At 45.0% G+C, this 13,416-nt stretch overlaps 1 protein-coding gene across 2 annotated transcripts in view; it reads left to right on the top strand.

The window, feature by feature from the left end:
* FOXO3 (forkhead box O3) overlaps window positions 1-13,416 on the top strand; it is a 122,458-nt gene that overhangs the window by 91,047 nt on the left and 17,995 nt on the right. For both annotated transcript variants that reach the window (XM_052645994.1, XM_052645995.1), the window contains exon 3: window positions 11,722-13,157. In XM_052645994.1, the coding sequence (XP_052501954.1) occupies window positions 11,722-13,122 (1,401 nt within the window). In that variant the 3' untranslated portion in view covers window positions 13,123-13,157. The remainder of the gene's footprint in view (window positions 1-11,721; window positions 13,158-13,416) is intronic.

The following is a 13,416-nucleotide window of genomic DNA, read 5'->3' as shown; positions in this document are numbered from 1 at the left end:
AGTGTAATTGGCACCCAGGAGTGTCCGGGAATAAATGGTTGATTCACTCGGTATTTAGCAACATCATTGTATTGGTCATCAGCCACTTTTGCATCCTGTGATTTTAAACTAGAAGAAATCTTGCAAAACCAGTACTGTGAAATGCTGCTCTTGCAGGTGAGGTCCTCAGGTAGAGGGAGCAGTTCCTCAGGAGACTCCTTGCTAGCCGAATTTCACTCGGGTGTGGAGTGGACAGAGGGGCTGCAGGCCTGAATCATTTTGTAGAGTCGACTGCTCTACTCTTTATTCCCGTAAAGAAAAAGCCTGTCAGTGGTTGTGTTTGCAGTAGCCAGCAGGAGATACTCTGTTAGGTGGCATTTGCTTCCTTTTTCTGCTTTCACCAGTAACACCTTGATTTTTGATGACTGTTAGAATAATTAACACTGACACTTGGAAGGGAGCCTGCTTCCAGATGCATACACACATGTCTGTTTTATAAATACCAGCCCCAACTTTTTCCTGCCCTAGCTGAAAAAATGTGCCTCTACCCCTCCCAGTCTTTCCAGGGTGTGGGCCCGTGTGTAGCTGTGTGACTGTGCCCACACATTGGCATATATTTCAGAGCTACCAAGAAGAAATTCATTGCTCTTGAAATAACAAGACAGAAAAGAACCATTTTTTTCTGAACCAGACCATCTGAAGAGCTGGAAACAGTCAGTGTTTGTATGTGTGATGCTACAGCCAGTGAATTCCACGTGAAGAGAGGGATTGTACCCTAAGAAGAGAAAGGCAGTTCTCCTGGATCTCAGATGTCAAACTCTCAAGCTGTTGAACTCACCCACTCAGCACCTCTGCATCCACCCTCTTAGTGTGCTTGCATTGTCAGTGATTTCTGTTTCTGCAGATTTTGATGCCAGAAGACAAATAATAAAATAGCATGCATATGAAGCCTTAAAGCAGTTTTCTACCAGAGTTTTTGATTGAGGCTAAACAGAAGCAACCCGATCATGCTGTCAGCTGGCAGGCAAAAGACATCATGTTTTAAAATTCACATAGTTTGAAAGCAAGCTAATCGTTTCTGGCTCAATAATAAACTAATTACATATTTTAAATAGTATAGAGCTGAGTCCCTGTTTCAGATTAAGCCTTGTAAATAGCAAGGTCCCTGGTAAAACTGACATTTGCCTGATGTCTCTGGCTTCAGGACCTTAGAATGGTGCCAGCTCTTGGGGGCCTGGATAGGCCTGCCCAGGACAACCAGGTAAATTGGCTTGAATCGGTCACAGGTGATAGCACAGAGGAAGGCCTGGGCACTCAAAAGTTTATGGCAGTGATCCAGTTTGTTCATTCCCTAAAAGTAGTGATCCCAGGTCAAGGCAGAACATGTCCATAGTGTTCCTTTTGGGGAGTGTCTGAGAAAAAAGGATAATTTCTAAAAATGATCCAGTTCCAACACTTACTTTATGGTTAGTGATTTTTTTCCACCTTTTCCTCTCCTTTCATAGTCCTAGGAACCATGTACAGAAACTTAGAGCTGAGAACATTTAATTCAGTGACACAGGTTAGTGTAGTCTTGCAAGCTCCTTGGTCACTTGGAATGGTGCCTCTGTCCTTAGTCAGTTGGGGGACTGGAGAGGGACACGCAGTGCAGTGGTTAGAACTCTGCTATAGGAGTTAGCCTTGGGCTTGATTTCAGGCCCCAGTGCCTATAGACAGTTACTGTCCTGCACCCCAGTCTCCTCCTAACAGACTTTCCATGAAAATAAAGTGAGATTAGGTTTGTGAAGCACAGAGTGTTGGCTTGGGCAGGCACTAATACAGTTAAGTTCCTTCAGATTGCAGGTGAGGTAGACTTCATTTTGGATTTCTCTTGTTATCCCTGTGTTTGCTTGGGGGAGATTTAGAACTAGGCGTGTTATCTGTGGTTTCAAGGATGCCTCTGAGTGCTCTGAGCCAATCAACTGCATTACCAAGTAATGGGGGCTCCATAACACCCCAAGACGGGTAGAGACAGGTAGGCATCTACACCCTGGCCGGACCTGAGACCATTCTTCCAAACCCTTGCTCCCCCGAATAGCCTACGTGCCATCCTTCTGCCCATCTCTATAATATTATTACAGAGAACCTTAAGCCTGCTTACTAGACTATGTCATTTTGTTTTTGGAAATTTGGTTGTATAATTGAAGTTTATATTCAAGGCTGAGACTTGTTGACTTTAGAAAAACCTTGATGCTATTTCACATTTTGCAATGGACATTTCCTTCCATTTTTCATATTGAGGACCACTTATTGGTCTCATGTTTTTATAACATTTCATTTTAACATATAGTTCAGGTCTGTTTTGTGGCTGCTGTCCCCTTCCCACTAATTCACTGGATTAGAGGAATATTTTTGAGCACCTGCTATGTGGCAGTGCCATGCTAGGCAGTAAAGCTGTAATAAAACATGGCATCTGGTTGTAAAGGGTTCAGTAAGTGTTAGGGGAGACAGACAGCTATTCCATAAGTTGTAAAGCAAGGCAGACTGAAGCTGAATGGATGGATGGATGGTAGATCTTATCCGTCCTCTGCTCCATGCACTTCACCTCACCTTTTCAGTTGTCATGGTAATCCAGACACTGGGACTAACGGTGTTTCTGGGTGGTATTACTGTAACACCTAGAGGCCAGGAGATCTGAGTTTGTCTCAGCTTGGCTGCCACCTCCTAGCTGATTGAATTCAGCTATGCCTTTTATCTCGTTGGTCTTCAGTTTCTTTCACTGTAAAGTTAAGGTTGCTTGTTTATTAGATGAGTTTAGCAGCCCTCCATTTTCCACAGTATTACCTTTTACTGAACTTCCTGTCCTGATGATCACTTACATAATGCCGTGAAAGTGATTAAACTCCAATGCATTCCTGAATTCTGGATGTGTATTTCCAGTGCCCTTTTATTCTCTCCATTTCCACCCACAATACATTTTCAAACTGAAAAAACTTGCAGCTTTATTTTTTTAATCTTAAGTGAAAATTTTGTTAATAACAAAGCTATTTCTGTTCTACTTTGTTCTACTTTGCAGAGTCAGTTTCAGGAATGTTCTTTTATGTCATGGTTTTTAACCCTTTGAAGCATCGACTTTGTGTGGCTTGTCCTGCACGGTCTTAAGGTGTGTGTTAGTTGCTCAGTCATGTCCAACTCTTTGCAACCCCATGAACTGCAGCTTGCCAGGCTCCTCTATCCATGGGATTCTCCAGGCAAGAATTCTGGAGTGAGTTGCCATTACCTTCTCCAAGGGATCTTCCTGACCCAGGGATTGAACCTGGGTCTCTTGTATCGCAGGTGCATTCTTTACTGTCTGAGCCACCGGGGAGGAGAATTTAAGTAGCATGTGTTTGCCGAGCCCCTTATGGGAAGGGGAAAGATTCAGTCACATCAGGAAGAAACCTGGAGCCAGGAGACAGGGGTGGCCAAATGCTGCAGCTTTAACCTGCTTTCTGGAGATTGTCTTTCCTTTGACTGCATACATTAGTTGCTGCTTCCTCGGGGGTGGGAAGGAGGACGTGCGGCTTCCAGCCGGAGGGGTTTGGGGGTGGGGAGGCTGCTGAGGGGAGTGGATGTGGGCAGAGGGTGCGAGGCTGCCAGGGTTCTCTGTGTGCCGGAAGTGCAGGTTTGGCTGGGAGGAATGGAATGTTCCCTCTTGCCCTCCAAGAGCAGAAACAGCTGTGGAAGGGCTTGGAAAAAAAATTGCTAAATGAAAAAAATAAAAATTAATATGAAAATAAAACCCACACTGGAAAACCCAACAAAACTGTCTGTAATAGCGTAGTAGCTCTTTAAGAGAAATTTCTTCCCATCTAGGACTTCTTGTTCAGTTGAGGGGAAGAGCAAATTGTCTGCCAAGCCTTTCTTTTCCCAAGAAAGCTTCATGTGTCTCATTTGTCTTGGGTAAGAAATGGGTTCATTTTACTGATCACCAGGTTGTTATTATTTTATTCCTCCAAACAAGGAACCAGAACCTACTGCTTACTGTGTGAAAACTTGAAACAAATGTTAGTTTTCCAAAGATCTGTATGGGTAGAGGATTGTCAGCAGATTTAACGGAAATCTTGTTTCTAGCTGGAAATTTAATCCTTCAGACAAATTCCCAACAATATTTATTTTAGAACATCATCTTTTAAAAATAAGTCCTTTAATGGCTTAAACTTTTAGTGTTTTAGACAAACGTAAGAGTGGAACTAGCCTGGAACTTGTCTTACACATCAGGGTTGATTATGCAATCCTTTATGTGAATGTTTTTCTTATGTGTCTGAAAGGCTATTATAGTTGGTATTCCATGTAGTCAGAAACAATGGCTCTGAATTCAAGTCTGTTTTATGCTGTCATACTTTGTGTACTTGCTTTTGAACAAATTAGCCCCAAAGTTGATAAAATGTAGTAGACGAAGGCAAGCCAGCTAAATGTCTGCTGTCTAATGAGAAGGCCCAGCCCTCGCTCTTCTCCCTCACATGGGCCCTTCTTGGCCCTTTGCAGTGTCCACTCCCCGCCTCCCTCCATCCAGGGTCTTTGCACCAAGTGCAGCGACGTCGTGTTTCCTACAGTCGAGGAAGGAGAAACGGTGTGGTTGTTATTAACGTTCTTGAGATGATCTGCTTAAAATCATGTGCTTTGGATCTCAAGGGAGTTCATTAAGTAATACTTTGCTGTATTCTTAACAATGGAAGCTAATAAGTACCTCAGGATTGGGGTACGGCCTTTTCAGTGGTTATTTTTATGCAGTCTATCTTTGGCATTTCATTTGAAGGACAGTCTCTTATAAAAGGGATTATGTGAGGTTGCATTGCTAATTCAGGGAGAGCTTTGAGAATTACAGGGATCAGTTACAGTCCCAGCCCATCCCTTCTGTGGCCTATATCAGTTACTACCTTTGGGAAAGTCCTCTTGCCCCTTTTCTGTCCATGCTTATCCATGCTGGGTGGAGAAGTGGCACAGGGCAGGATGGATGACTGTCCACAAGGCAGTGCAAGGTCAAGGACCCTTCCCTCTCAACTCCTCCCCCCACCTTATTATTTTTTTTTTTTTTTTAGGAAGAAACCCTATCTGGACTCCAGTGATCTGATAGATTGCTCTAACTCTCCGTTTTACTCCCTGCGTATAAACACAGCTTTAATCTGTGAGCCCGATTCTCATCCTTATCTTCTAAATGGTGGAAACTTGGGCTTAAAGAACATCTGCTGTGCTGTGTCATCAGACCTGGGGAGACTAGGAATCTTTAGCTTAGAGTCTCAGCCAGCAGAAACGTAAGGGGGAAATTCCAGGGACTCTCAGCTCTGAGCTGATAATCTGGGGAGCTTTCATATTGTGCCTCCCCGAGGCTTACTCACACCAGTCTCTACAATTGAGTGCTTAAAGCCTCCGCAGCTGATTGGAAGAGGCAGCCAGGGTGGAGAACTGATACCTAAGAGAAATCAGGGCATCATGCAGAGAACTGACTCTGAAAGAGCCTATCATCAAAAGTCAAAGGCAGCATCTCTCCCGAACCTGTCTCTCCGTTGTTGTGCTGTGGTGCACAGCTCCCTGGGTCTCCACTGGGTTTTTCACATGACCTTTGTCAACTGTTCAGCAGTTACATATTTTAGAATTCAGGTCTTTGGCAGTCCCATTCTGAACTATCAGTGACAACAAGTCAAAGCAAGGACACCTACTTGAAATACTGGTCCTGTGTGCAGCGTAGATGAGCACTGGATTTAAAAGCAGTCCTTTATAGATCATCCCCACTGAAATCTCTCATGAGGACCAGGGCACTGCCTGCAGTCTGCTTGGTGGACATCAGTGGGTCTGGCTTGGGAGTTGACAACCATAACTCATTTTGAGATAACCAAAAAAAGGAAGTGACTCAGAAAGGTAGAGGCCTTTAAGAGTTAAATTACACAACTCCCTTTTTATTTTTAAAGTCAGTGGATTCCTTGTTGCCCTTGCTGAGAAAGATAAATTGATACCACATGTTGCTTCCAGACAAAACCCTCTCTGTATTCCAGGGGAAGCACATGCAGCTGGTGTCTGGGTTAGTGGACAGTCTTTACAAGGTAAACATGGTTGGAAGGGGTTGGAGCGGACACAGGGTAGCAACAGTTGGGAAATTACCAGCTACTCCTGAGCAGCACGGCACTTTGAAATACTTTTACAAGTTTGAAATCTTTTCCTGAAAGGAGCCGCCCTCTCATCTGGTTTAAAGCATATGATGCTCAGAAAACAGTAAGTGAACTTTTGTGATGTCACTGCTTCCGTGTGTGGAATCTTGACAGTTGAGAGCTGCTTTTGTGCTTGGCACTGGATGAGTAACTTGCATGCATACTTTCATTTAATCGTCCCAAAGATCCTAGAGTTAGAGAGGGTGGTTTTATTCTCATTTTATAAAAGGGGCAACTGAAGTTGGCTCAGTTGTCCAGGGTCACAGGACACACGCCTAGGCCACTATTCTAGCTCCGACCTGGCTGACATTGAAGCCTACCTCCCTCCGTTGGCCACCTTAAAAAATTGCATGTGTGAATTACCCACTTTGTAAATATTGGTGGAATACTTACTTGTTTCAGGCAGCTTCTCCATGACACCTGATCTAATCTTATCTGTTTGGGGTCCATCTATCTTCACAGGCAGTTGGCATAAATGTAGTGGCTGTGCACTTTAGCATTAGGGATAAACGTGTCTTGCATTAGAACACTGTCTTCATTATAGCACGAACAAGAATGACCAAATTCGGATGAGGATAGTCATCTTTATGCTGATTTCTTCAAAGAGGGCCAGGCCAAGGGAACCTTAGGCTCTGGACCACACGCCAATCAGCCTGACTGTAAAATGTGAGTGCGTGTGACTATGAAATGTCGGCACACCTTCCTCCTCCACGCACCTGCGCACCCCTCCTTGAAGGGCTAGGCCACCAATGACAGCTGCAGTCACTCAGGACAGCTGTGGCAGCTCTGCTGCTAATTACCTACACCTGTTTTTTCTGCCCCAGAGTAGGCCTTGCTTCAGTATAAATCGTTTTGTAAAAGAGAATATTGACATAAAAAGTGAATCAAAGGGTATTTATTCTTAATCTCTGCTCTGTCTTCAGACAGCTTGTGCTACAGTTGTTTTCAGGGTTTTCAACGTCTTTGGGCCCTGGCTGGGGGTCGGGCGGGGAAACACTGGCATTTTTGTCCCTGACAAAAGTTTCTTCCTAGAAATGTTTAGTTTACTGTAATTCATCAATCTCTGAATTTCTTAGTTGTGTTGTGTGTTAGTCACTCAGTTGTGTCCAACTCTCTATGACTCCATAGAATGGAGCCTGCCAGGCTTCTCTGTCCATGGAATTCTCCAGGCAACAATACTGGAGTGGGCTGCCATTACCTTCCCCAGGGGGCTTCCCCATTGAACTTGGGTCTCCTGCATTGCAGACAGATTCTTTACTGTCTGAGTTACCAGGGAAGAAAAAAATTTTAGTAGTGGATTTAAATAACCAGAACTATTCACCTGGTTTTGGGTTGGGGTTATAGTGATTTATTGGCTTCTCTAGTAAACGAATGTGATGACAGAATGGCCTGAGATCTAGCAGCGGGAGTCCTGGTTGGTAATATTTACCTTATCACCTTAGCCTTAAGGACCTCACAATGTTTTCCAAAATGTGTATTTAGATGTGACTGGAAAAATCTCTCTAGTCCCATCAAACCGTTCCTCCTTCTCTGTCAGTTCCCAACCCTCAAACTAATGTTATAGCTTACAAATTTAGACTATTTGGTATGATAGATGAATTAGTGGAAAAGCATAGAATATTTTTAACAGCAGTTTTATAGTTTAACATGCACAAAATACATTGGGAATTTAATTTAGAGCCCCTGACTAAAGAGGTCTTTAGAGAACTTAAACTACACATTATAAAAGGATTTTATAATTGGCTGGTTTCTTTTTATAAATTCCACTTCTTCCTTCCTGGGTTTGAGGTGAGGGAGGGGCAGTTTGAAATCTTACAGAAATTATATCACCACTAACTTCCATTATCAGGGAAGGTGTTGGGGAAACACTGCTATTCTGATACGTTCTCGGGCATTTATGTTCACTTTTTCCTGTTTCACCAAAACATAGAGAACCTGGTGATTAGAATCATGACCTGTGAGGCAAAAAAGCAGACTACATTTCTGACATCTGACTTTGTTAGGGTGAGGGGCATTTGAGCTAGAAATGGACTGGGGGGACCGTACTGATGGGTCTTTGTCAATGTCCCCCCACCGCTTCAGATTATGGATTTCATAAATGGAAGGCTAGGGACCATGAGGATGATTGTGACATAGTTTTTGTTTGCACTGTCTTAGTAATGAAACTGGAAAATCCTGTCGTAGGTGATATGCCTTAGGGAATGTATTCTGTCATTAGTAACCTCTAAAGCAAGAGTTGAACTAAGATTTGACACTGAAGCTCATCACCCATTTAATAAATTGGGTTTTGGTTCAGAATCTAAGTGTAGCTTATTTGGGTTTGTATGGTAACCACTGCCCTCTCTTTAGGATGAATGCTGTGATGGCCACCTTAGTAAAGAAAATGCAAACGCAGGCTATAGGATTACTCTTTGTAAAGACTTTTAAAAACATTTTTAGGAAAGACCTACTAAATTGTTACTGTTAACTATTTCACAAAATTATAGTCATGTAAGATTATGCCTTTGTATCCTTCGTCTTTCTTAAATAAATGTCTTTCTTTAGATGTTAAGTTAAATGATGACTTCTGTATAATTTGGTGACAGATCCGGGAAAGGTTGGGAGAAAGCATTGGAGTGGAGTTGGAAAAACAAGTTTCGGTTTAAAGCTGTGTGACCTTCTATAAGTTATTTAATCTCTCTCAGTCTGAGGCTTCATATATATGATGAGGGCATCGACTTTGTGGTTTGTTAGGAAGATTAGAGATGAGGAATCTAAAAGCTCTGACCCAGGAACGGACTCTTGTAGTCGGTCAGGCTCCATTCCTCATCCTGGCAATCAGGGCCCGGGTCTGACAGTCCTTGGTTCTGTCCTCTGTGAGGGTGTTCCAGCCCCTTTCCCACAAGGCCCTACAGAAGCTTAGCTTCTCTCTCCAAATTCTAACCAGTGGTAGCTTATAATTTAAAAAAATTACACACATACATCACTAGGGTTAGAGTTGTAGAATAGATGACCATCCATATAGGACATTTTGGAGGTCTCTAAAGGGTTAACATTTTCATTTCTGCTTGGTTTAGAATTGGTGAAACTAAAAATTCATTTTAAAAATTGTCCACAACTGCTTTTTAAAGGGTGGATAACTGGATATTTATGACTGATCATTGTTGTTGCTGGGTGTTGGTATGAATAAACTCTTTCCAAAATCTGGAGCAGTGGGGGCTGGCCACGAGAGGGGCGGTTCAATCAGTGTCCACATCGCCCCCACAGGGCTTCAGAAACTGAAGCCTATTCTTTTCCTAACCAGAAGCTTGAGCTTAAGTTTGTGGTTCATGTATCTAGTCTCCTGGGTACTCAGTAATAGAATCACCGTGCACTTGCCTGCTTTTTGAACCCTGTGGAGTGAGTTTTAAGAGCATGCTTCATATCTTTATGGAGAAAGTGTTTTACTTTTTAAAGAAATGTGATTTCTGAACCATGAGTAGACATGCCATTCTTTAAAAAACCAAAAGAGTGAAAGGGAAGCTGGGTATATAGTCTCCTGGGCACCATTTGGCTCATCAGATACTCAACATGTCCTCTCAAACGTGTCTTTACGCCTGTCATAGAGATGCCGAGCTATGACCCGTGGTTGGTGATGCTCATTGCCCAGCCAGAGCTGTCGGACTTCCTTGCATGGGAACATATACACAGAAACACTGAGTATTTTGGGTTATTTATGTATGGTGAAATCCCACTGACTTTCTGTGTTTTAAAAACATTCTGGTAGAACACATGTATTTGTATCTTCTACATAAATACAGTTGGTGATTGCCAGTTTTTTTTTAACTACGGTAACTTTTAGGATGGTTTGCATTTAATAGACAGCAGCAGGCAATATCTTTTGTCTTTAACTTGCAAATAAAAACTCATCTGACCTGCAGGTGCTGTTCCAGACGTGGCAGATGCCATCATCAGCTCCTCTCTTTCATAGCACATGAGGCATTTTACAGAATAGGAGACCTCCCCAGGCAATGAGCTCTGTCCATCATGTACTCTCTGTTTTACAATGGCAGTAAGAACACCCTGACTTAGTAGCGTGACTGGCTTTTGAAGTACATTATCATATATCATCCTGACGTCATCCCTATCAGAGAGGGATGGTTCAAATGCTATGGCTGTAATGAAAATGGGGAACTGAAGCTGTTGGACATAGACCGAATGGTTTGCTCAGGTCTCATGGTTGGTCGGTGACAGAGACGGGGCTGGATCAGGGTCATCTCTGTTAACTGGGCTTCCCTAAATCAGGAAGAGGATTCTTGCAAGATGGGAGCAATTGTTAGGGTTTTGAGGATATTTTGCCCTCATCTTTCCTTTTTTTAAGAATAAACCTTTTAATATAGAATGGTTTTAGATTTGCAGAGAAGTTACCAGACTGGCCCAGAAAGTTCTTGATGTTGGCTATCCACATCAAGTTTCCCCTGTTGTTATTAATATCTGATATCAGTTTGGTACACTTGTCCCAACTGATAAACCAATGTTGGTACATTATTAGTATTAACTGAGGTCTGTGCTTTATTCCGATTTCCTTAGCTTTTGCCGTATACTTTGCTTTTTCTGTTCCAGCATCCCATCCAGGATTCCACATTGTGTTTAGTCAGCATGTTTCTCTTAGGCTCCCTGTGGGTCTGACAGTTTTGAGGAGAACTGGACAAGCATTTTCAACTGTTCCTTATTTGGGACTTGTCTGCTCTTTTTCTCACGAGTGGAATGAGGTGATGGGTTTTGGAAGGAAGGCCACAGGGGAGGGTGCCGTTTTCATCATGTTGTTTTGAGTGCACATCATCAATCTGACTTTGCCCTTTGATGTTGACCTTGATTACCGGGCTGAGCTGTCACGTTTCTTCACTGTAAAGTTACTCTCCCTCACCTCCCCTTTCCACACTGTGCTCTTTGGAAGGAAGTTACTGTGCTCAAATCACATTGCCTTGAGGAGGGACTGTCCGCATAAATTAGCTGGAATTTTTCTGAATGGGAGACTTGCCTTACTTCTTCTGTCAACTCAGCAAATCTTACTCTGCCATTTTTTTCTTATGCCTGTGAGACAGGTGTGAGTTTGTGGCAGGAGATGGAGTCAGAGAAAAGATAGGTAGAAATTCACACCAGTTCTGAATAGAAGTAGCTCAGAAAAGGTAGATGCTGCCTTTGTACTAGAGGAGGAAGGGACCAAAATGGAATAAAATAGCCCTGTAGGTGATGAATCACCCTTAGAGAGCCAGGGAAGTTTGTTGCAAAATGCAAGGGGAGATGATGTGGTAATACATTGTAAGTGCAAACTTCAGTAAAGGAAGTACAGTTACAGAAAGGACAAGGAAACCTGTGAAGTCCTACAGTCCCCCGCATCTTCTGAATATGAAACCATCTCCCACACCCTGACTATGAAAATGCCATCTACAATATTGTCATTTAATCCCAAGCCAAGGAGACTCATGCAAATGCCTTTTTTTTTTAAGCCTCTGAAATTGAGGCTGCTTTAAAAATTGCGTCAGATTAGTAACTGTTTCTCCTGGGTGCTCAGTTGGACCACTGCGGCTCATCTGCACTGTCCCTTCTCTCTCTGCAGAACTCTATCCGGCACAACCTGTCACTGCACAGCCGATTCATGCGGGTCCAGAATGAGGGAACCGGCAAGAGCTCATGGTGGATCATCAACCCAGATGGCGGGAAGAGTGGCAAGGCACCCCGGCGGCGGGCCGTCTCCATGGACAACAGCAACAAGTACACCAAGAGCCGCGGCCGTGCCGCCAAGAAGAAGGCAGCCCTGCAGACCGCCCCCGAGTCAGCAGACGACAGTCCCTCCCAGCTCTCCAAGTGGCCCGGCAGCCCCACATCCCGCAGCAGCGATGAGCTGGACGCGTGGACCGACTTCCGCTCACGCACCAATTCCAACGCCAGCACAGTCAGCGGCCGCCTGTCCCCCATTCTGGCGAGCACAGAGCTGGACGACGTCCAGGACGATGACGCACCGCTGTCCCCCATGCTCTATAGCAGCTCGGCCAGCCTGTCGCCCTCCGTCAGCAAGCCGTGCACTGTGGAGCTGCCCCGGCTGACCGACATGGCGGGCACCATGAATCTGAACGACGGGCTGGCCGACAACCTCATGGACGACCTGCTGGACAACATCGCGCTCCCTGCATCCCAGCCATCGCCCCCGGGGGGGCTCATGCAGCGCAGCTCCAGCTTCCCGTACACCACCAAGGGCTCCGGCCTGGGCTCCCCCACCAGCTCCTTCAGCAGCGCGGTATTTGGTCCCTCGTCTCTGAACTCCCTGCGCCAGTCTCCCATGCAGACCATCCAAGAGAACAAGCCAGCCACCTTCTCTTCCATGTCCCATTATGGCAACCAGACACTCCAGGACCTGCTCACGTCAGACTCGCTCAGCCACAGCGATGTCATGATGACCCAGTCGGACCCCTTGATGTCTCAGGCCAGCACCGCTGTGTCCGCCCAGAACTCCCGCCGGAACGTGATGCTTCGCAGTGACCCAATGATGTCCTTTGCCGCCCAGCCTAACCAGGGGAGTTTGGTCAATCAGAACTTGCTCCACCACCAGCACCAAACCCAGGGCGCTCTCGGTGGCAGCCGTGCCTTGTCGAATTCCGTCAGCAACATGGGCTTGAGCGACTCCAGCAGCCTCGGGTCAGCCAAACACCAGCAACAGTCTCCCGTCAGCCAGTCTATGCAAACCCTCTCGGACTCTCTCTCAGGCTCCTCCTTGTACTCAACCAGTGCGAACCTTCCAGTCATGGGCCACGAGAAGTTCCCCAGCGACTTGGACCTGGACATGTTCAATGGGAGCTTGGAATGTGACATGGAGTCCATTATCCGTAGCGAACTCATGGATGCTGATGGGTTGGATTTTAACTTTGATTCCCTCATCTCCACACAGAACGTTGTTGGTTTGAACGTGGGGAGCTTCACTGGTGCTAAGCAGGCCTCATCTCAGAGCTGGGTGCCAGGCTGAAGGCTCACTGAGGAAAGGGGAAGTGGGCAGAGCAGGTCAGTGCATAGTATTAACAGAGCGGGTGGTGGGGGACCCTCGCCTTTATTTACATGGTGCAGTAACCTGGCTCCCAGCCAGTTCATTCCGAGTTGTACCTGCAGAACAAATAGGGCTGTCAGGTGCCCCTTTCCACAGTTTGCTGACAGCTCAGGACTTTTACTGCCAGTGAAACCAACACACACATTCAGAGGTTTCATTTTTCTTTGTATCCAGTCACCCTGCTGACCTGTGATGCAGATACCCCTACTGGATGGA

The sequence above is a fragment of the Budorcas taxicolor genome, chromosome 9, assembly GCF_023091745.1.
Source record: "Budorcas taxicolor isolate Tak-1 chromosome 9, Takin1.1, whole genome shotgun sequence".
Lineage (NCBI taxonomy): Eukaryota > Metazoa > Chordata > Mammalia > Artiodactyla > Bovidae > Budorcas > Budorcas taxicolor.
This window is presented reverse-complemented; position numbering and strand designations above follow the sequence as displayed.